The sequence below is a fragment of the Ipomoea triloba genome, chromosome 3, assembly GCF_003576645.1.
Source record: "Ipomoea triloba cultivar NCNSP0323 chromosome 3, ASM357664v1".
Taxonomy (NCBI): Eukaryota; Viridiplantae; Streptophyta; class Magnoliopsida; order Solanales; family Convolvulaceae; genus Ipomoea; species Ipomoea triloba.
This window is the reverse complement of record NC_044918.1, coordinates 25,561,518-25,582,340: the sequence shown is the minus strand read 5'-3', so window position 1 is coordinate 25,582,340 and position 20,823 is coordinate 25,561,518. Positions and strand designations below refer to the sequence as shown.

Here is a 20,823-nt window from a genome sequence, read left to right as displayed (position 1 = left end):
CTAGAAGTGGAAAAAAATCAAAGTCAAGGACTAAAAGTGGAAAACAAATCAAAGTCAAGCACTACTTATGTCATGAATGAAAGTTGTGTACATAAATTGACGGAGGCACTAAAGTCGTAGGACCAAAAGTGGAAAAAGCTCAACAAATTTAAATTAATTTGGCAAATCTTTCATACAACATTTAGGGATTTATGGAATAAAATCAATTGAACCTGATGAGCCGTAGTTTCACGACTGACAACGGTCGACGGAGCTACGACTACATTTGTGGAGGCGTGTAGTAGCAGCTTGAATGAAGTTTGCGGAGTGAGGGTTGAGGTCGTGAGCGGTGAGCGGTGAGCGGTGAGTGAGGGCTGAGAAGATCTGAAGATGAGTGGCGAGAGAAGAGGTGGTCTCAATCGCAATCTATGGCATCTCTGGCGAGAGAAGATGAGTGGCGAGAGAAGAGGGTTGAGAAGATCTGGGGAGGTGAGCTCGAATCGCAATCTATGGTATCTCTGGAGAAGATAGAGAAAATGGAGGGCATGCTCAGTGAGGAAGACAGAGAACAATTACTGATTTACTATTATTCTTATTATTATTTATTTATTGATTTATTGATTTATTAGTGTTTCAATTATTTAGTGGCGGTTATGATGAACCGCCACATATAAATGTAGCTAACAATTAATTATTCAACTTTTCATATTAAATTAGAGGTGGTTTATATAACCGCCTCAAAATAGTTATTTAGAGGCGGTTTTATATAATCGCCGCTAAGTATATGTCGCTAAAAGAATAACTTGTTGTAGTGTGGTAATATCCTTTCTTCATATAATTGCACACAACATTAAGAATAGACTACTTAAACGCCAAATAGCACGGTTTGGTGAGACAGTTAGCAGGCAATTTCATGCTGTTTTGAACTCCGTTTTAAGGCTCCACGACATAATGTTTAGAAATCCCGAGCCTATACCTGATAATTCAACTGATGATAGGTGGAAGTGGTTTAAGGTATGAATTTTTATTAAGTACTAAGTTTTTTTATCTACTTAAAACTAAACGAATCATTAATTAAGTTATTGGGATTCAGGGTTGCTTGGGAGCATTAGATGACACTTTTATAAAGGTAAATGTTGAAACCGTTGATAGACCTAGGTACCGAACAAGGAAAGGTGAAATTGCTACCAATGTATTAGGTGTTTGCACACCAGACATGCATTTTATCTATGTATTACCGGGTTGGGAAGGATCTGCTGCCGATGGTAGAGTTTTGAGGGATGCGATTAGTAGGAAAAATGGCTTAATGGTTCCTCAAGGTAATTAATCTTTTCATAGGTTTTGAATTATTTTATTTTGTCTACATATTAATGAATTCTTAAAATAGAATATATATATATATATATATAGGGAATTACTATTTGTGTCATGCTGGATACACAAATGGGGATGGATTTTTGGCACCATATAGAGATCAACGATATCACCTAAATGAATGGAGATAAGGATACCAACCTGCAACAGCTAAGGAATACTTCAATATGAAACACTCTCAAGCAAGAAATTGTATTGAGAGATGTTTTGGCATATTAAAGGCTAGATGGAGTATTTTAAGAGATAAATCATTTTACCCAGTCAAAACTCAATGTAGGATTATATCTGCTTGTTGCATTCTCCATAATTTCATTAGGTCTGAAATGTCAATTGACCTTATAGAGATTGAAGTGCCTCAAATGGAGTTGGATAATGATTATGAGGAGGAACTAATAACACATTGTGAGACAAGTTCTGCTTGGACTGAATGGAGGGACAAATTAGCATATGAGATGTTCACCAATTGGCAGTCATTGCACCATTGAGATCATTCCTTGCTATGTTGTTTTTTATTACTATTTCATTTTAAGAATAATTTTATTTTATGTTATTATTTCTTTTTTATCTTATTTCATCAGTAGAATGTCAAAACTGTGAACTAATTTATGTATTTGTATTAATTAGAGGACTTGGTAGTATTTATATGAGTAAATACCCAAAATAGTCCCTCGACTATAGCATAATTCACTAATTGATCCTTGACTATTGATTCAATCCAATTAAGTCCTCAACTATTCAAAATTTACCCAATTAGGTCCTCCGTCAAATCTTCCGTTTAAAGCATGTCAACTTTGAGGTCAAAAGAGTAATTTCATCAGCTCCTCTAATTATCCCTAAAATTAAGAACTAAATACGTCGTCGTTCTATATTTGTCTCCCTTTCCATTGCCGACTCCATCATGCCGCCGACCAGCGACGACCGTGGTTAGCCAGGATTGAGCAAAGAACAAAAAAAGTGAATTGAATCTACTATCAGATCTGCTCAACCTCCAAAACCACCTCGATCCCACGTAGGTGGACTAGCGAGGAGAGCCAGAGAATGGAGAAGTAAATGGCGACGTAAATCTGGACGAAAATGAGGAGTTTTTGGAGGGAGAAATAGGCTGATGAGGGAGACAAAGATGAGAGGGATGAAGATGAAGGCGAAGGAGATGAGAGGTATGTCTTTGAACTCAGAAATCAAGTCGTCTTGTTCATCGCCAATCCAGTATGGTTTTGTGCCACATGGGGAGCTTTTCTTGTGGATTGCGATTTGGGTTCTTGGAGTTTGGTTGATGGCTTCTTTTTTAGTTGGGATTTGGGCTGTTCTTTTGATTGAGCAGTAGCATTGCTGGCTTTGTTTTTGGAAAAAGAGGAGCTAAGCTTGGTTAGATATGAGGATTTCTTGGTGGTTTTGGTTGAATTTGAGGCTTTCAATTTCAATAAATTGGAAGTAGAATTCAGCTTCTTGAACTGATTCTTCTAGGAAACCTTAGAAGAGTCTAAAGTGGGTTTGAGAAGCTTGGTTTTGTTCTTAAGGGAGAGTGAAGAAAAAGAGGAGGAAGAAGAAGAAAGCTTGAGTTAGATATGGTTTTTGACTGATCCAAACCCAGACCTAGTCTTAAAAACCTTAGTTTGGTTCTTGGGTGATTCAAACCCAGACCCAATCTTGGCCTTTAGGTCTTTGATCTCACTCTTGAGCTCCTCCACCGTCTCGCTGGCCTCCTCGTAGCACTCCCGACACGTTCCAACGTCGCGAGAGCAGTACTCCTCTTTGCACGACACGCACTTCATCCTCGTCGACTCCGGAGATTCTTCTTCTTCCTCCTCATCGTCGTCCTCGTCTACGTCGCCGAATTCCTTTGAGGGCGTCGATGATCGCCGCCTATGGTGCCTTATCATTTTCAATTCAGTCAAAGTTGACATTGAAAATACCTCAAAGTTGACAGACTTTAAACGGAAGAATTGACGGAGGACCTAATTGGGTAAATTTTGAATAGTTGAGGACTTAATTGGATTGAATCAATAGTCAATGATCAATTTGTGAATTATGCTATAGTCGAGGGACTATTTTAGGTATTTACTCTATTTATATATTGTTTGGGCTCTTTATTTCATTTTAAGAACAGTCTCTCGTTCTCTAGTTATACTGTGATAAATTTTATTAGTGCAGTGTTGATATTTAATTCCTTCATCCATGATAGCCAGAATGGCAAGGTATTATTGTCACACACGGACTATATTTAATTCCTTCATCCAGTAGCTATACATTGTGTTATTATTTCTGAACTAATTTATATATTTGTATTAATATATTATTTGCTATGTTTATTTCTTCTTGTTGTGTAGAATGTCAATAGAAGAAAGTAGTACAATGCGGCCTACAAAGAAAACTTCTCTTATTAAAAGGCAATGGACTAAAGCAGAAGATGCAACATTAATTGAATGTCTTATTGATTTGTCAAATGAAAGAAGTACAAAGGGGGATAATGGATTCAAAAGTGGATACTTGCAGCAACTTGAGAAGATGCTTCAAGTGAAATTGCCAGGATTAAACATTAAGGCCACCCCACACATTGAATCTCGCTATAAACTTTGGAGGAGGCAATTTCTTACAATTCAAGAGATGCTAAACAAAGGAAGTGGATTTGGATGGAATGATAGTGAGAAGTGTGTTACTGCTACCAAGGATGTTTTTGAGGAATGGGTTAAAGTATGTAACATGTAAGCTAAATTAAGTTTAGTGCTCTTATCTTATTGTTGATATATTCACTTATCTTTTTTTTTTTTTCAGAGTCATCCTACTGCTGCTGGATTAAGGAACAAACCATTCCCATATTTAGATGAGTTGATGACTTTTGGGGAAATGATCATGCTTCAGGAGCTGGTGTAAAAACCCCAGTTGATGCAAGAACTAGACCAAAGAGGAGACAATGTCCATGATTTCCAAGTGGATTGGGAAATTGGAGAAGATGAAGGATTAGGCTAGAATGAGGCAGAACATAATGTTGATAAGGCTGATTTATCTTCTTGTCCCTCTACAAACACTGCCAATGTAAAACAAATAGCTTACTGGCAAGAAACGATCCAGAAGTGATGATGGCTTTAATGACTTGGTGGCAGAAATCCATGATTATGTAGGTGCATACAAACATGTGGCAACATACTTCCAGAATGAATCTGAGAACAACACTAGGAAGATGAAGATCTTTGAAGAGATAATGCAACTACCAGGATTTTCTACAGAAGAGATCATGAATGCTGGTGAACATATTCTGAAAGATGCACACAAGCTTGATACGTTCTTTGCTCTGCCAAAGGAGCTTAGGAGCCACTATGTGGTGAAACAATTATCTGAGATCAATGCATATCATCCAACCTTTGATTTTCATGGTGGAGATGATGTGTAGACTGCTTGTTGCCCTTGTAGCCCTTTTTTGGAGAATTAATATGGATATGGGGTTGTGTATTTTGTGTGTAGATAATGGATATGCTAATGTAGATTTTGTTAGATGGTCAGTGAAATGGATGGTCTGTATGGATATGGGGTTGTTATTTTGTAGGTGTTGGATGGTCTGTAAATTGAAGTAGATTACAATTGTAATATTTTGCTACATATCAATAACAAGACAATCAATATGCATGAATTGCATGTTTGTAGATTTTAATTTAAATTTTGATGGTGTTGATTTTCATGGTGGCAGTGTTGTAGCATGGCTGTACTGAACTTGAAGTTTGTTTCCAGTGGCAATGTTGTATGCTTTTTTTTTTTTTTAATAAATTTTGAATTGGATTTTGGGAGAAATAGAATAAAGTAGTGGTGTGAATAAGTAGAGCAATAATGGGAATTGTTGGCTTATGAAATGCTGCTGGAAAAGATGCTACTGATATGCTGTAGAAGTGTTAAGTGGCAGTGCTGCTGCATTTTTGCTGCTGTTTGCTGAAAAATTTGTTTGTTTGTTTTATAAAATGAGGTTATTGGGCAGTGGAAGGGAAATAAATGGGAATGGAAGCATTATTAAATTAATGCTCGCAATGTTGATTTAACTTCAATGTGAAATCTTGAAATAGAAGAGTGGATTGCTGAAGTTCTGACTGGAATTATGTAGGAATGAGGATTGATAAATGATGAATGATGTTTCCAAAAAAAAAATGATGAATGATGCTACTGGGAAATGGAAATTGGATGGAGAATTAAATGGTGATTGATAAAACTGGAGGTTGCTATGGTTTTATATGCTATTGAAATAGTGTGAATTAATAAAAAGAGACTTGCAATTTACACTCTTTAATTTTTATGAGGGCATTTATGTAATTGATGTAATATAACCTAGAACATAACCTTCAACCAAACAAGTTAATATTACATACCTACAACTTTAAACAAACACATCAGGTAATCTTGCATTCCCAAAATCTCACATTACCTTCTTGCAGGTAATCCTATTACCTGGGTAATCTAAGATTCCGTGAACCAAACGGCCCCTAAGGGGGAGGGGGCGTTTGATTCAAGGAATATAAGATTACATAGGTAATGTGAGTATGACAATGTTATTTTACCTTGTTTGATTCAAATTATAAAATTACTTGATAATGTCATATTACTACAAATATGATGTGGCGGTAATATTTCAAGGTAATCTAATTACCTCAATTTTCTTAACAACAACAAAGAAGCCATGGTAGCTTGGCTAGATGGCTACCTTGACGGGCTTTTCTTCGTCCACGGCAGCTTGATTGCCATGGCTTTTAAAAAAAATTATAAATGAATATTATTATTTAATTTTTATAAAAATATATTTTTTTGAAAGTATTAATCTAAGTGACATATTATGTGGTACCATACATGATAGATGACTAGGAGTAACATGCTATTATAGGTCAAACATGTTAATTGCACGAATTTAATAAGTTGAAGGGTCTAATTGGAAGTTTTTTTTAGTTTTTTTTTAATTTAGAATAAAAGTTTTTTTTAGTTCGAAGGTCTAATTGTACTTTGAATTGGTATATAATTTGAATGCCTATGTGACTAATTTAATAAGTTGAAGGGTCTAATTGGAAGTTTTTTTTAGTTCGAAGGTCTAATTGCACTTTGAATTGGTATATAAGAAGAAGAAGAAGAAGAAGAAGAAGAAGATTGAATTGGTATATAAGAAGAAGAAGAAGAAGAAGAAGAAGAAGAAGAAGAAGAAGAAGAAGAAGAAGAAGAAGAAGAATCATCTATTATCTCTTATCTCTTCTCTTATATATAAATATACTAATAAAGCCCGGTGATTTTGCCAATAGAATTCTTATGTTTTCCCTCTCAACTTAATAGCTCCAAATTCTGTATTTTCCTATTTTGTGAAACTTTTATTCTTTAAATTTATTTTCTTTAGTAAATACTTATTTTATAGCGTAGTAATGCTTTGTTATTGGTTTTGGAGATGTTGATTTTGATTTCCGATTGATATGTTGTAGGAGATGTACGTGTTGGAACAAGTTAAACTATTTTGTTAGACTATAATCATTAGACTTATGGCTATGTCTTATCATAATTGTTTTCTCTTTATGCCCTATAGTTAATCTAATTGGTGTGTATATTTATTATCTTTCTTTAACAGTTAGTATAATGATTATTGTGTCTCTTCGATATCCTACTGTTACGTTTCTTGGAACCTTATTACATTTTGAATGTTGGCTACTCTTAGCTGTCAATACGGGCTGGCGGGCCGGGCCTGGGTTTTGCTGGCCTAGACAGCCCCGCCTTCGGCATGCGGGCTAGGCAGGCCCCTGGACCATCTTTTTTTTTTTTTTTCATAAGTTGTTAGTTTATTGCTTTTCTAAATTTTATCATTTGCACACACACAAAAAAATTAAAATAACTTATACATAACTCACATAAAACTTAATTCATCAAATATTAGACATTACATAAGTATAAAGTTCAAAGTTCATAGTTCATCAAAACATTAAACCTAACAAAATACTCAATGGTTCATCAAACTCACTAGTCACAACTCACAACTCTAAAAGTCCATAGTACATAGTACATACCCATAGTTCATTAAACACTAAACATAACAATAATTTTAAAGTGCATAATCTAAAATTACAAGTTCATAATTCATCAAACATTAGACATTCCATCATACAATTCATCTTCATTCATATAATCTCCTTCATCAACATCATCACAACCTATATATAAAATACATTAAAGATGTTAAAAATTAAATCACTAAATTAAAAAAAATCAAGATAATATAACATAAGACTTTATAAATTAACTTACCCATATTAAAACCATGCAACCAATTACGAGTGTAAATTAGAGTTTGCACTTTTTCAGGTAACATATAACTTCTATATTTTGTGAGCACACGTGCACCAATAGAATATGATTTTGACTAAGAAAAAAAAATCATTAAATTAACAAAAAATAAAGGCCTGCATTTGTTTCCAATTGTTTCTTCATATTTCCTAAACATTCTTCATATAATGAAAAATAAATAATAATTGAAATTAAACATAACATAATTACACTTACTTTACATCTTTCATTACAAAATCAATAAGCCTTACCTACTTTCCAACGACCACCTTCTCGATAGGTGAAGATATTTTAGCAACCCTTCCAATAACATCTAAACCAAAAAAGAATTACAATTATAATATTATAAAAACATGATACAATATTAATAAGCAAACCAATTTGAAAAATATAACTATTAACATCTTCTCATCAATATATTCTTTCTAGAGCAATGGAGATATGCACTTTAACCGAAACAACTTGTTAGAAAATTGAACTATCTTATACTCCTTCAACAACGTATCATGCTTAAATTTAAGCATGTAACGATGGTTACTTGTTTTGAACTTCAAAAAAATTGCAATACACAATTTTTTTTTTATTCCACAAACTTTCCCTCCTTAAAATTCGACCATTTGTATACATGTTCCGTTGATATATGAGCATGTATAAAAGTACCCTACATGTATATTCAGGGTGCGTTTGGTTCGCACATGGGAATCGGAATCGGAATGGGTATCAAATACTTGGTAAGGGTAATGGGTTTTGGTGAAAGTATTTAGCATGTTTGGTAGTTGGGTGGAATGGGAATGATTATTAATAGTTGGGGAAGAAATGATGAAGGATGATGAAACCCTTATTTAATAAGGGTATGGGTTTTGCCATTAATGGGGTATTCCAAACCCATAGTAGCATTCACAAAACCTATCAACCAAACACTAACAATCACTTTGATACCCATACCTTATGCCTAAACCCCCCAACCAAACACACCCTCAATAATATTAAATAAACAATCTTATGAAACAGTACTTTAAAAAACATTAATACAGTTTAATACAGTTTAAGAGTAGTTAACCTCCTCATCATGAAAAATACACTCTCTCTTATTGGAGGGCGGCCAATCACGGAATATCCAGTAATAGATTTGTTGCAATTGTGTAAGGCCAATGTTTTTGAAAGTAAGTGTTGCTTTATTTAATAAATGTTATTAAATCTTATTCTGTTAATTTTTTGGCCCATTTTTTATGGGGTGTTTGGTTGGCATGAATTGGAATTCAATTCCAATGTAATTTAATGATAGGATAGATTATATTGTTTGCTTGAGGGAATTGCAATTCCACTCAATTCATTGAATTGCAATTCATAGCCCTACCATATGAATTGCAATTTAACCATACAAAGTAAAGTAAAAAGGAGTAGAAATGACATATTTGCCATTGATGATGATGATGATTATCCAATTTTATCTGTCATACTTACTATTTATTGGTCAAACAAACTCTTTATTCTTTGCTTATTTCTATTAGCATTTTCTTATAATTTTTAAATTTGATTTTTTTGTGTGTATTTAATAGTACTTTTAATGTAATTCTTAATAGAATTTATTACCAAAATGGTCCCTCGACTATTGCAAAATTATCAATTTGGTCCTCGATAATTTTTTGTGCCCAATTAAGTCCCTCGACTTTGAAAAATTTAACCAATTTGGTCCTCCGTTTATTTTGTCGTTAAACATCCGTTAAATCGGGACCAAATTGGTAATTTTGCTATAGTCAAGGGACCATTTCAGTGAAAAATTAATTGCCAATTTGGTCCCTTGACTATAGCAAAATTACCAATTTTATCTCGATTTAACGAATGCTTAACGGCAAAATAAACGGATGACCAAATTGGTTAAAAATTTTAAAATCGAGGGACTTAATTGGGCACGAAAAATTGTTGAGGACCAAATTGGTAATTTCGCAATAGTTGAGGGACCATTTCGGTAATAAACTCTTCTTAATATTATGAAAAGTTCAATTGTAAATAGCATTAGTCAAGCTTTATTAACCAAATCCGACACATAAAATGAGACGGAGGGAGTATTACATAAGGGCATTTGGTCTTTATATCACTTCTTTCCTCCCCTTTCCCAATAATTATATTCCTCATTATCAAACAACGTAATTTGAATTCTTACTTTATTCCCACTGAATTACAATTCATTTCCCCTTAATTTCTTCCTTCCAACCAAACGCCTTTAGTGCATGTTTGTATTTTATTTGTAGATGGAAATGTGCATATTTCAAGCTCCTTTGATGCCACCAAAATCTTGTTCAATCACAATTTGTCAGGCTTTGAGATATTTAAGAAAAAATCTCTTCAAATTATCCTTTTTTAAGTGTTATCAATATTTTTATAACTACTATGTTTATATTTTTGTCATTATTTTGTATTTGCTGCAGTCTATCATAAAAAATTACACCTTTAAGGAGGTGCGACCCTAAGTCTAGATTTTTTTTTTGTTAAGTCAGTTGGTAGTTCTTCATGTGAGTACATTGTAGTGACTTCCTTGGACTAAAATTGCTGTAGGAATGAGGTAACAAATTGTTTTGGATTTTCCACTTTTCATTACACTTTGAATACATTTTTTTTATAGAGAATTTGTGATTCTGTCATAACTGTGTGAGTACTGAATAACTGTTAGAATTGTTGGGATTAAAAGTGTAGTGGAATGGTACTACATCTCGTGCAAGGGAAGTAGCTATAACAAGATGTCATTCCACGGAATGGCTTGATGTACTGTAGTAAGTGTGATTGGAGTTGGCAAGAAGGCAGTATAGAATATATGTTGGTAATTCTTGTCATTGATAGTACAGGTGATGCTCCTATGTTAATTTAGAATCGTGAATGTTTTAATTTGGTAGGCATTCCAACCTCGACACTTAGAGATAAGTATCTTGATGTAAATTTTTCTAATACATTAACTAGTCTATACATTTATATTCTTATTATCTAATGTATTCATCAAAATTTTTTTTTGTTTTTATTAAAGCAGGACATTTGTATAATTCCAGCTAATTTTGAGTCTCTTTGTGGAATGCCATTTTGCAGAAATTGTGGGGCCCAGGCCTGAAGAAGAAAGTTGCGCCTCACATGTGTGAGACACAATAACTCTCGCGCCAAGGCAGACGCGTAAATCTCTATTTTTTTAAAACATATTTTGCTTTTGGTTTTTTTTTTTTTTTCTCCATTTTTATTTTCTCTTTCTTAATCACACCTACAAATTTTTTTTAAAAACCTAACACTATTGAGGATGGCCTTATCGCAGTGTAAGATCGACCATGATTTTTTTTTTTTTTTTGAAAAACTAAGGTCGACCAGATTGTTTTTACCCGAATGAAGAATGCACTGGGCTTGGGCTCAAGACGGTATGTTCGGGGGCCCATGTGCTACAAGTGTGTTTTTCCCGCCAAAAAGCACGGTTATGAGGAGGGAGCGACGGTACCACTGTACCAGCAGGGTTTAGGCGTTTAGCAAGGCTGGAGGGGCCACATCGTGATCTCAGAAATGGCTTCGTCTTCATGCGCTGACAATCTTCCGCCGGAAGCCTCCTCCTCCGAGGTCTCAGAAAACAACCTCCAGGTAGCACCTTTAGTAGCAGTTGTCGGTAATCTTCTTGATTTTCTCTGTAACAGTAAAGATCGGGTTCTGATTTTGGTTATAAAATCGTTTATCTATCTCTGTTATGCAAAACGAACAAAGCCATTCTTTGTTCTCCATAAAGCTTCACAACCTCGAAGTTCTACTGCCAAGTCGATTCGGGGGAAGAAGAAGACCAAATCCGCAGCCAATGAATCTGAAACAAGCAGTGATATTCATCGAAAAATGGATGCTTTTCATTCCGTATGGTCAAAAATTGAATCCAACATCAAGGTTTATCCTTATTTTAAGTATTTGCATTCAGGTTCCCCTTTCAAAACGAACCCTTGCCTGATATTATGTTTTTTTTTCTTCTTCAAGGACGTCTTGAGGACTATAAATGCCGATGCCTTTGATGAGATAAGAAACTGGGTTATTGAGTCTTTTGATGCAATACAAGCGAGCCGGACCCCTGAGATTACCGCCAAAACCAGTCTTTCTTACCCAGTTCTATTTAATAATAGTGGGGCCATATCTCAAAGATTGTCCACTGGCCTGGTTTTCACCAGTTAGTCCTATACTTTCCTCCACTATTATCAATGCAGCAGCATCTGTTGAATAATAATAAATTTTTTTAATTGTTATTGTGAATATTGTACTGTTTTCTTTTTGCAAATCCTTATTTATGATTTACTTTTTAATCATTGTAATCTGCCAATGACTTGCAGAAAATATGGAGATTGTTGATGATATATTGACTTTTGAAGAACTCAGTTTGCATTTGACATCTCATGGATGCCATGTGGCTACTGTTTCGTCTTTGGACTTCTGTTCTAAAAATGGCGTTGGAGGGTGTCTCAGAAGTTTATTGCAGCAGTTTCTTTTGGTAGACATTGATGTAAGCTGACAATTAGACATCTGAATGAAGTTGGGCCTTTATATAATCTGTTCATTAGTGCTCATGTCTGTACTGTTCTTGGTTCTTAAGGCAGCAGATATTTCTCTCTTAGCATCATGGCATAGCAAGCATGGAAATTGTGAAAAGCCAGTAGTTGTGATTATTGAAGATCTGGAGAGGTGTTGTGGTACTGTCCTGTCAGATTTCATCATCTTGTTGAGGTAAAATGTCTAAGTAGTTTCCAACACACCTCTATCAAACATCTATTTGAAATGGTCGGACAAAATTACATTTCATCTGTAGATTTCATGTCTTCTGATGTATTTTGGAGTTGCCTTTTGTTTCATTCTGACAAAGGAACTATAAATCATATTTTGGACATGAATTCCAATTCCATCTAATGCACAAAAGTTTGGGTGAGGACCAACCAAAACAGGCTACTTGCAATTGAATAAATTGAAAATCCCTTGTAATATGCCTGATGTTGCCCTGATATCCAGAAGAGTGTAGGCACACTACTTTTGTGTTTTGAGCAATATGTTAGTTGTTCACTGGCCTAGGTAGACAAAACTGCTTTAGTTTCTTAAAGGACTTCTTAACATCCGTTTATAGTTTATTTCCTTGCTATGAATATTGAATAGTTTAGTTGATCTTCACAAATGTCATGCCAATTTTACCTGTATGTTCTTATCACTCTTCTACCCGCAGTGAATGGGCAGTTAAGATCCCGACCATCTTAATAGTGGGTGTTTCAACAAATATTGATGCCCCTAGAAACATACTTTCTTCACATGCACTCGAGCATCTGTCCCCATGTACATTTGTGTTGAAATCCCCAGCCGAGAGGTTGGATGCAGTCATTGAGGCTGTTTTCATCAAACATTGGGCTGGCTTCAGCATTGGTCACACAGTGGCAACTTTCTTAAGGAATTATTTCTTAAGACAAGATGGGACACTAACTTCTTTCATTAGAGCTGTGAAGGTCAGTAATCAGGCTCCTCTATTTTTCCCCTTGTTTGGAGCTCTTGTAATTTTGACTATTGTAAATATCCTTTCATGAGTTAATCTTATCTCCTTAATATTTGTTGATTACATGCTGCATCAATTGTCTTCCAGATTGCTATTGTTCAACTGATTTTCAAGGAGCCTCTTAGTTTTGTACTGAAGGGGTTAGTTGATGGAGAAGAAAATAAGGTGTGAATTGCATTGCTTTTTTATTGGATTTTTCTTGAATTTTCATCAGTATCTTTGCATAAACAAGTTTATGTGTTTGGCTTTAGATGTTCTTTTTGTGTGATAGAAACGTAAACAATATTATGGTTTTGGCTTTAGATGTTCTTGTTGTGTGATAGAAACGTAGAAAAATGATATCTAATGGCTAAAGAATAAAAATAACCATTCTCACAGTATACTGGTCATTTAAATTGTTTTAGAAAGTTGAGTTACCCCATTATTTTAAGATTGACATTGTTACTCATACTCCATAACAATGAAACTTGCAGTTACTCTTTTTATTTTCTTCCTCCATATTTTAATCTTTTAATATCTTATTAATAATTGTCATTTGTTCACTATTTTGAAAATGCTCTTTTATTATACATTGATTGATATTTTGTAGTTCATAATAACAAATACATTCAAGTTATGTTGTAAATGCTCAATGATATATTCTGTGATTGGTTTTGTTGAAACACTGAGGGTTTGAAAGTGTTAGAGTAAAGAAGCAGGAAATTGGAAAATAAGGGGAATAGTTTTATATTTTAAAAATTTTAACCAATTTGGTTCTTCGTTTATTTTGCCGTTAAAATCGGGACCAAATTGGTAATTTTGCTATAGTCAAGGAACCATTTCAGTGAAAAATTAATTACCAATTTGGTCCATTAACTATAACAAAATTACCAATTTGGTCCCTTGACTGTAGCAAATTACCAATTTGGTCCCGATTTTAACGGCAAAATAAACGGAGGACCAAATTGGTTAAAATTTTCAAAGTCGAGGGACTTAGTTGGGCATGAAAAATTGTCGAGGACCAAATTGGTAATTTCGCAATAGTCGAGGGACCATTTCGGTAATAGACTCTTTATTAAATGTGAAAGGAAGAGCAGGGCTGCCACAAAGACACCCTCTAGCAAGAATTTAGGTTCTTGCCCTGCTACTATAGCGAAAAAGGAAGTTTTAGAATAGATAATAATTGGATGCCCTCTAATGTAGATGTTACAATTTATAATGTACTAAGGTGAATAAAAATAGTAAAAGGAGATGATTGTGGAGCTTATTTATTTCTGTTGAATCCCATGATTTAAGCTCCTTCCCTGATCTGTGCATTTGCTGTTTGATTTGCCTGATTTGCTGTCCAGATTTCTTGATTTCCATTCTTGCATTGATTCCCCTTTCTGCATGAGTAAACCACCCATTTCTTTGGGTGTGTATCAGAGAGGATAGCAAATAGCCACCACCTGCTAGTGAGTTGGAAGCTAATATATGAAAATAGAGAAAGTAGGAGTATATTGACTATATTAGTAATGTTGTAATGTATATATTCTGATACTGGTACACATGCTTATATAGGTATATCCTAGGCTGTATGATGGGCTAAACCTATGGCAGCATAATGGGTTAAACCTAGTACTATGGCTATGATATTCAAAGGTTTCGTGGTAACCTGTTGTGCTTAAGTAGTTGAATATCTAGGAGGTTTAAAATTAATAATTTTTTCAACTTTTCGGAACCTTAGTGTTCATCATAAGTTTCAGACTTTCAGGAGCAAGCTTCATAGATGATATATTAGGAATCAATCTAACTCTGCATCTGTGTTTCAAAACTTCCTTTGATGCTTGCAGCAATTCTTTTTACGTTATTCAATTGTTTGTTTCATGAGAAGAATTAAACATGACATTGAGATTCTCCATCTCAAGTGTTTCTCAATTGTGGCAGGGGTCATACAATGTGGATCTTGCTAATCTCTCAAAAGCACTGATCAAGCAGGCATTTGACCTACCATCTTACTGCAAACATGCAGGAAATCGGTTAGTTTTGCAACTTACGTACCTGTATAAATGGATGCTTTCTAGGTTAATGTTCTAAATAGTTTGTAATTTTCCAGAAATAATCAGGAAGAATCAAATGTTAATTGTCTAGCAAATGGGTTGTTGGAATTGCAGAGACTAAATGAGTTATGGGGATCTGTGGTTATGGTGAGGTCTTAATTAGCTTTATTTTTATTTATTTTTTAAAATCATGGTCAATTTCTTTTTAGGATGAAGTCTGCAAAACTGTCCTTTCCATATTCCCGTTGCTATTTACTTCATTTTACATAAAAGTTTAATTTTCTTGAGATTAGTTGGATCTGGAAAAGAAAATTGCATTATTTCATCTCACTTAATTTCTTGAGAACTCTTCCAGGTTGAAACAGCTTTTTGTTTGACAGCAGTGCTATTTATGTGTGTGTATTAACATTTTTTTTATATGTTGTCTGTAATATCATTGCTACACTTTCTTAGTCACTAAAATTCTATTGGAGAATAAATTAGTGAATGATTAATTTTTCTTTGTAGATTGGCCATGCCAACCATTCTGAAGCTACTGCCATTATGTGAATGAATCAGTGAATTACATCTGATGATGCTAATTCCTTATTTTGAGTCATAAAATCGCTGATATTGCTAAAAGCTGGCAAACAAACCTTTGTCTTTTGAATAATGAAGTGACAGCAAAGTATCAATATAATTTCTACTGCTTTTTGGTTTTCTCTAGGGAATGAAAAATGAAGTCCAAGGCTTTATATTCTGATTAGATATGCATACATATAACTATATTTTTAAGGTAACCATCTGTTCTAATGTTTTCAAGGCATTGTATCTTTTACTATTAAACATCCTCTTACAATGCTGCTGATGCATCATGGTTTGGTTCTTGCTCACATAATTTCTGGTTTAGCTTTTCAACTATTGAATGAAATGCTGGCTAGTTGACATGTTATAAACGGCAATTCTATCTCCTGATCGTTACTCTGGTACGTCTTGCAGTGTCTGTATGAAGCTGGAAAGCATTGTAAAGTTACACTTCTAGATTTGTACTGGGAGTTGCTCAGTCCTGAGTTATGCAAAACCATGCTTTCTGTCCATCACCCAGAAAGGGCAAATGACATGCTGGCAAGTAATCACAGTTTATCGGGATTTTTTCAAGCTTCAGAAAAGGGCACTTTCATCGGTCAGGTCATCCTTAAAGTGAGGTAGTCAAGTGATGATGGACTTATCGAAGAATCTTAAAGCAATTCATTTTCTTTGAATATTCTTTGATTGAATCCTATTGCATGTTTATGTTTCTTATCATTTTTTTATTTGGTAATGTTTGACACTGCATTTATTATGCTGTTTATGTTCATTCTTTAAGAAGAAGCGAGAAGTGAATAATTAGGTGGCTAAAGCATAGTATTTGCTTAATATATTTTATTTTATTTTATTGTGCCATAAATTTGGTTTGGCCAAGATGATACAACTGTTGATTAATGATACATGATTTGTAGAAAAAATATACTGTATATCTTATGGATGAATAGTTAGAGTGTTAATTATACAGGTAAAAGGGTAAATTAGTTTGCATCTGAACTCTTCAATTCTGATTGCTAAGGTTTGAGCAAAAGGCTACTGCAAAACTTAGAGTTTCTTTTCTTTTCTTTTTAATATGAGCCCTCTGTTAATTAGGGATTTACCAGTTGCGAAGTTGAGCCAGTTGCTTAAAACTTGGGAAAAGCTTGCTCAAGGCAGCAATGAGGTATTGTCATAAGTTATTCTTTTTTAGCTGAGAGCCCACTTTAAGTTCTCCTTTGCCCTTTTATATGCCTTTGTGAAGCAATATTTAGCAATTGTATGACTTTTTCTACCACATATAAAGGAACAATTGTATCATTTTCAGAAGTCACTTATATATAGCAGTAAGTGCTTACACCATAGATATACAAATATTATCTTATACTTGGATGTCAACTTCAAAAAGCTCTTGCTTTTTCAAACTTGGTGCCCCCCCCCCACCCTCCTATCTTTCAATATAAACATGGTTTCAGCAGAATAGTTTATGTTTTGACAGTAAAGCTTCCTATATATAAGGTTTCTATTCATTTTTTTCTTGGTTTCACTCTTCCAGGTTCACAAGAAAATATTGGAACTACAGTCTATGGTGCAAAATGCAGATAACAGGCATTCAAAGAGAGAATTAACAGATTTATCAAAGTATGTATGAATGTATGAATTATTTACATTTTCTTCATGGGAGATGGGTCGTTATTGAATAGCTGTCCCACTTTTCTGTCTAATTTGACCAACTTTTTTGAAGGAATCGTATAACTTGTAGCAGCACCATTTATCAACTGCACTTGGATATTAGAGGAAGAGACTTATTTATTGAATTATTAATTGCATCATTTAGTTAATCCTGCTAGATATCATTCATTCATTCGTAACTGCTGACCTCTTATGCAGTTTATTCATATGATTTGGTGAATATTTTTCTATATTTGTTTAGTTGAGCTAAATACTTTACCTTTTAACTTGTCAATTGTGAACATAAACCTCTTGAAACATCATCTCTATTTTAAAACTCAATTAGTTAAAATTTTCTGATGAATTTGGAATGGAAGTTCAGTAAAATCAATACCCTGGGTATGTGTTACTATTCTATTTGTCTTTCTAGATAGTATGGCTGTGTACAATGTACCTTTTTGGAGACAACTTTGTAAAATCTCCCAACATTAATTGACAATTTTGCTAATATTTTGAAATAGTTTGCTCCATTATCTATCCAGAGCCTGCCTAGGGCATTTATATATCAGGAAACATGCATGCTGTTAACCACTGGATACTTGTGTGATTCTTAGAAATGGCAAATACTATTCTACTGGCAATACTATTGAATCCCCAAAAAATGAGTTTTTGATATTGATTATTCTTGTATCTCTTGTTTATGTGACAGGAGACATTTATCTCGAGGCAGAGCAAAATGTGCAAATGATGAGGACACATTTAATGAGAAAGCTGCTAATTTGGTTTATGACATGATGAGGTAAGGGGACCATATTTTACTGTCCTCAAACTTCTACCATTTCACAGTATTACTCTGCCCAAAATTGGGATTCACTTTTCTACATTTAAGTATGCTATTAGCCTGGCATGTAATCACCATACAAATTTGTTCTTGGTCTAACCAAGGTATGAAGTTGGATGCAAAGTGAAAATTCAAAATCCTAGCAGTATATTATTTCCTGTCTTCAAAAGAATTTGTATAGCTATCTGTTTTCATTCGCTCAGTCACATCTTGGTTTGCCAAACTAAATTTCATATAAATGCATTTTAATCATAAAAGCAAAAGAACTTGGGCACATCTAGCACTTTTTATTTCCACATGTTTGTCTGTACCTTTTAACTGTATCAGTGGGAATGTGTGTGCTTGCTCAATTTGTTAAATGAAAACTGTCAAGAAATACTCCGTCCATGCCAAAATATGAGGGCTAATTGTGTTTGACACGAGTTTTAAGGAAACAAATAAAATGAGATTTACTTTCAAAGGTTGTCCAGCTATATTTTGTATTTATAAGTCTAGATCAAATGTGACTCACCTTGTCAAATCATTCTACAAAGCTAAAGGCATAAAGGGTAAATTGGAAAAAATAAATAGTTAGTGATGTTTAAAAGAAACACGTAAAGGCTTATTGCTTGCACACAGTACATCGATCAGAGGAATTACAATATTGTTACAAAGGACCATTATAATCACTAATAACTGGAATATTCTTTTTAAGGACAATTGTTGTTTACTTGTTCTTCATGTTTAAAACAGTCAATAGATTTAATATTTGCCTGTGGAACAGGGAATGCATGCAGCCAATTGAGTCTATACCATTTCATGAAATTGTTTGCTTCAAGGATGTTGACAAGCTTCAATCAGTTGAGTATCATTGCAAAACTTTGATTACTTGGCTGTTCAGGTTACTGCAGAAATAGTAGAGTAATATCTTTCCTGTCTGGCAATATTTGTTCTATAGGAAAAACTGTAGTATTGTCAGTCTCTGTAGCTTGTAAACTTCATTTGTTTCTTGACTTTCTTCACCCCTCTATGATCTTGGTGAAGGTTAAGTTGAATAAAGTTGTTCAAGCAAGGACTTAGGTTTTAAAAGTCAGATTTCAGTAGTTCTCAAATAATTTTATTTAATCTTAGGCCAGTCATTGCAATTTCTGTTTTAGCACAAACGGTGTTGGAATTTACAACTATTTGAAAACTGAATACACCTTTTTCACTTAGATGACCAAGAGTTTGATTCAAATTTAAATTAGGCTCTGACAGGTGACCCCAGGAGAAGAATCCAAAGTGACCTTTTGGAGTTCCAAAAAATACTCAAGTGTAGTTGCTGCAGCAAGGGTGGTGTTTTGCTGTCACCATCCATGCATGATGCCTCAATCATGTAAGATATAAGATAAAATTGCTCTACATGCCATAGTCTACTGCTGTATGATTTGAAATCATCATATTTTTCATAAAATAACTGTTTTCTCTAGCTGTTCAATTATAACAGCCTCATCTTGACTTGGCTGCCTAATTAGTCAGTGATAATGGTGTTATGACTTTAACTCAATTGGCATTTCTTTTGAAGATTTAAATCCTTTCCTGTCGCAGGTATACCCTGGCACAAGAGCATGGTGACCTCATCAACCTTCATGATTGGTTTCAGTCTTTTAATGCAACTGTTTCTTGCCTGAAACGATCAAAGCAGCTGTGTTCACCCAAAAAGAGAAAAGTTTCTAATGTTCCTCAAAACAAATCTGATGCATCAATACAGTATCCTTTTGGTCTTGGACTTGAGAAGAAATACTGAGTAGCAGTTTTGAAGCTTAAGATAATTGCTGTTGGAAATAGCATTTAGTTGTGGATTGGAATTGACACTTGGAAACATTCCCTAATTAACATTTTACTTCCTTGACTTTAATATAGAGCAAGGTTTTGCAGGGCCATAATTGAGCTGCAGATAGCAGGTTTGCTTCGGGCGCCCAGCAAAAGGCGCCCAGATTATGTGCAGAGGGTAGCCTTTGGATTGTAACTTGGAATTTAGGTAAAAAGAGTTCATTTTTTGTTTATTGGCATGCGTTATTGATTTCTTTTGGGTATTTCTACTTACAGAGTGTGAATTATAAAAGAAACTCCTGATTATCTTCCTCTTTTTGAAAATTTGGTTTACACTGAACTCCCCTATAGAATAATAGAATGCCTAAAAGTAAAGCTGACCTAATTTCTGCTTTTCTAAAATATGACCTTCCGTATTTTGTGATAAACATATTAAAGTTTAGTTGGCCGATTCAATTAAAGTTTTAGTTTTTGTTAAAATTAAATTGTAAAATTTATTTAATTTCCAACACTTTGAGTAAATAATTTACTGTATTTATTATTTTGGAAGTAGAAAAGTCCCTAGTTAATTATGATATGATAAGGAATGGCCTTTTAGCAATTGACTGTTCCCACTATTTTTTGGGGTTAAAGACAGAAATGGGATTGCATGCAAAGGAATTGACAAAAATAAGAACGAAATGAAAAGTTGCATGTCCCACTTGCGTTCTATTTTTTAATTTTTTTCGGAATACAGAATCCAAAGCCCCACTTGTGTTTTATTAAAAAAAAAAAAAAAAAAAAAG

General features: G+C 34.1%; 2 protein-coding genes across 2 annotated transcripts in view; both read left to right on the top strand.

The window, feature by feature from the left end:
- Positions 1 to 407: 407 nt before the first annotated feature.
- On the top strand, positions 408 to 1,838 carry LOC116013132. The gene is made up of 4 exons (XM_031252786.1): positions 408 to 491; positions 835 to 993; positions 1,073 to 1,298; positions 1,696 to 1,838. Exons 1-4 carry the CDS (start codon positions 408 to 410, stop codon positions 1,836 to 1,838), a joined length of 612 nt encoding a protein of 203 aa, XP_031108646.1.
- Positions 1,839 to 11,124: 9,286 nt separating this feature from the next.
- Positions 11,125 to 20,823, top strand: part of LOC116012339 (origin of replication complex subunit 3) — a 12,918-nt gene continuing 3,219 nt past the window's right edge. The window contains exons 1-17 of the mRNA XM_031251857.1: positions 11,125 to 11,253; positions 11,374 to 11,544; positions 11,632 to 11,818; positions 11,979 to 12,148; positions 12,239 to 12,369; positions 12,857 to 13,130; positions 13,265 to 13,342; positions 15,083 to 15,174; positions 15,252 to 15,342; positions 16,174 to 16,379; positions 16,852 to 16,921; positions 17,291 to 17,376; positions 18,116 to 18,205; positions 19,011 to 19,086; positions 19,474 to 19,601; positions 19,814 to 19,975; positions 20,129 to 20,246. Of these exons, the coding sequence (XP_031107717.1) occupies positions 11,179 to 11,253; positions 11,374 to 11,544; positions 11,632 to 11,818; positions 11,979 to 12,148; positions 12,239 to 12,369; positions 12,857 to 13,130; positions 13,265 to 13,342; positions 15,083 to 15,174; positions 15,252 to 15,342; positions 16,174 to 16,379; positions 16,852 to 16,921; positions 17,291 to 17,376; positions 18,116 to 18,205; positions 19,011 to 19,086; positions 19,474 to 19,601; positions 19,814 to 19,975; positions 20,129 to 20,234 (2,193 nt within the window). The 5' untranslated portion in view covers positions 11,125 to 11,178 and the 3' untranslated portion in view covers positions 20,235 to 20,246. The remainder of the gene's footprint in view (positions 11,254 to 11,373; positions 11,545 to 11,631; positions 11,819 to 11,978; positions 12,149 to 12,238; positions 12,370 to 12,856; positions 13,131 to 13,264; positions 13,343 to 15,082; positions 15,175 to 15,251; positions 15,343 to 16,173; positions 16,380 to 16,851; positions 16,922 to 17,290; positions 17,377 to 18,115; positions 18,206 to 19,010; positions 19,087 to 19,473; positions 19,602 to 19,813; positions 19,976 to 20,128; positions 20,247 to 20,823) is intronic.

What these genes read in the sequence shown, in the direction of transcription:
- LOC116013132 (XM_031252786.1), top strand. Translation starts at nt 408, where the DNA reads ATGGCATCTCTGGCGAGAGAAGATGAGTGGCGAGAGAAGAGGGTTGAG. An exon ending in ATAGGTGGAAGTGGTTTAAG is followed by an intron (nt 994 to 1,072) that starts GTATGAATTTTT and finishes ATTGGGATTCAG; the next exon opens with GGTTGCTTGGGAGCATTAGA. An exon ending in TGGCTTAATGGTTCCTCAAG is followed by an intron (nt 1,299 to 1,695) that starts GTAATTAATCTT and finishes TTGACCTTATAG; the next exon opens with AGATTGAAGTGCCTCAAATG.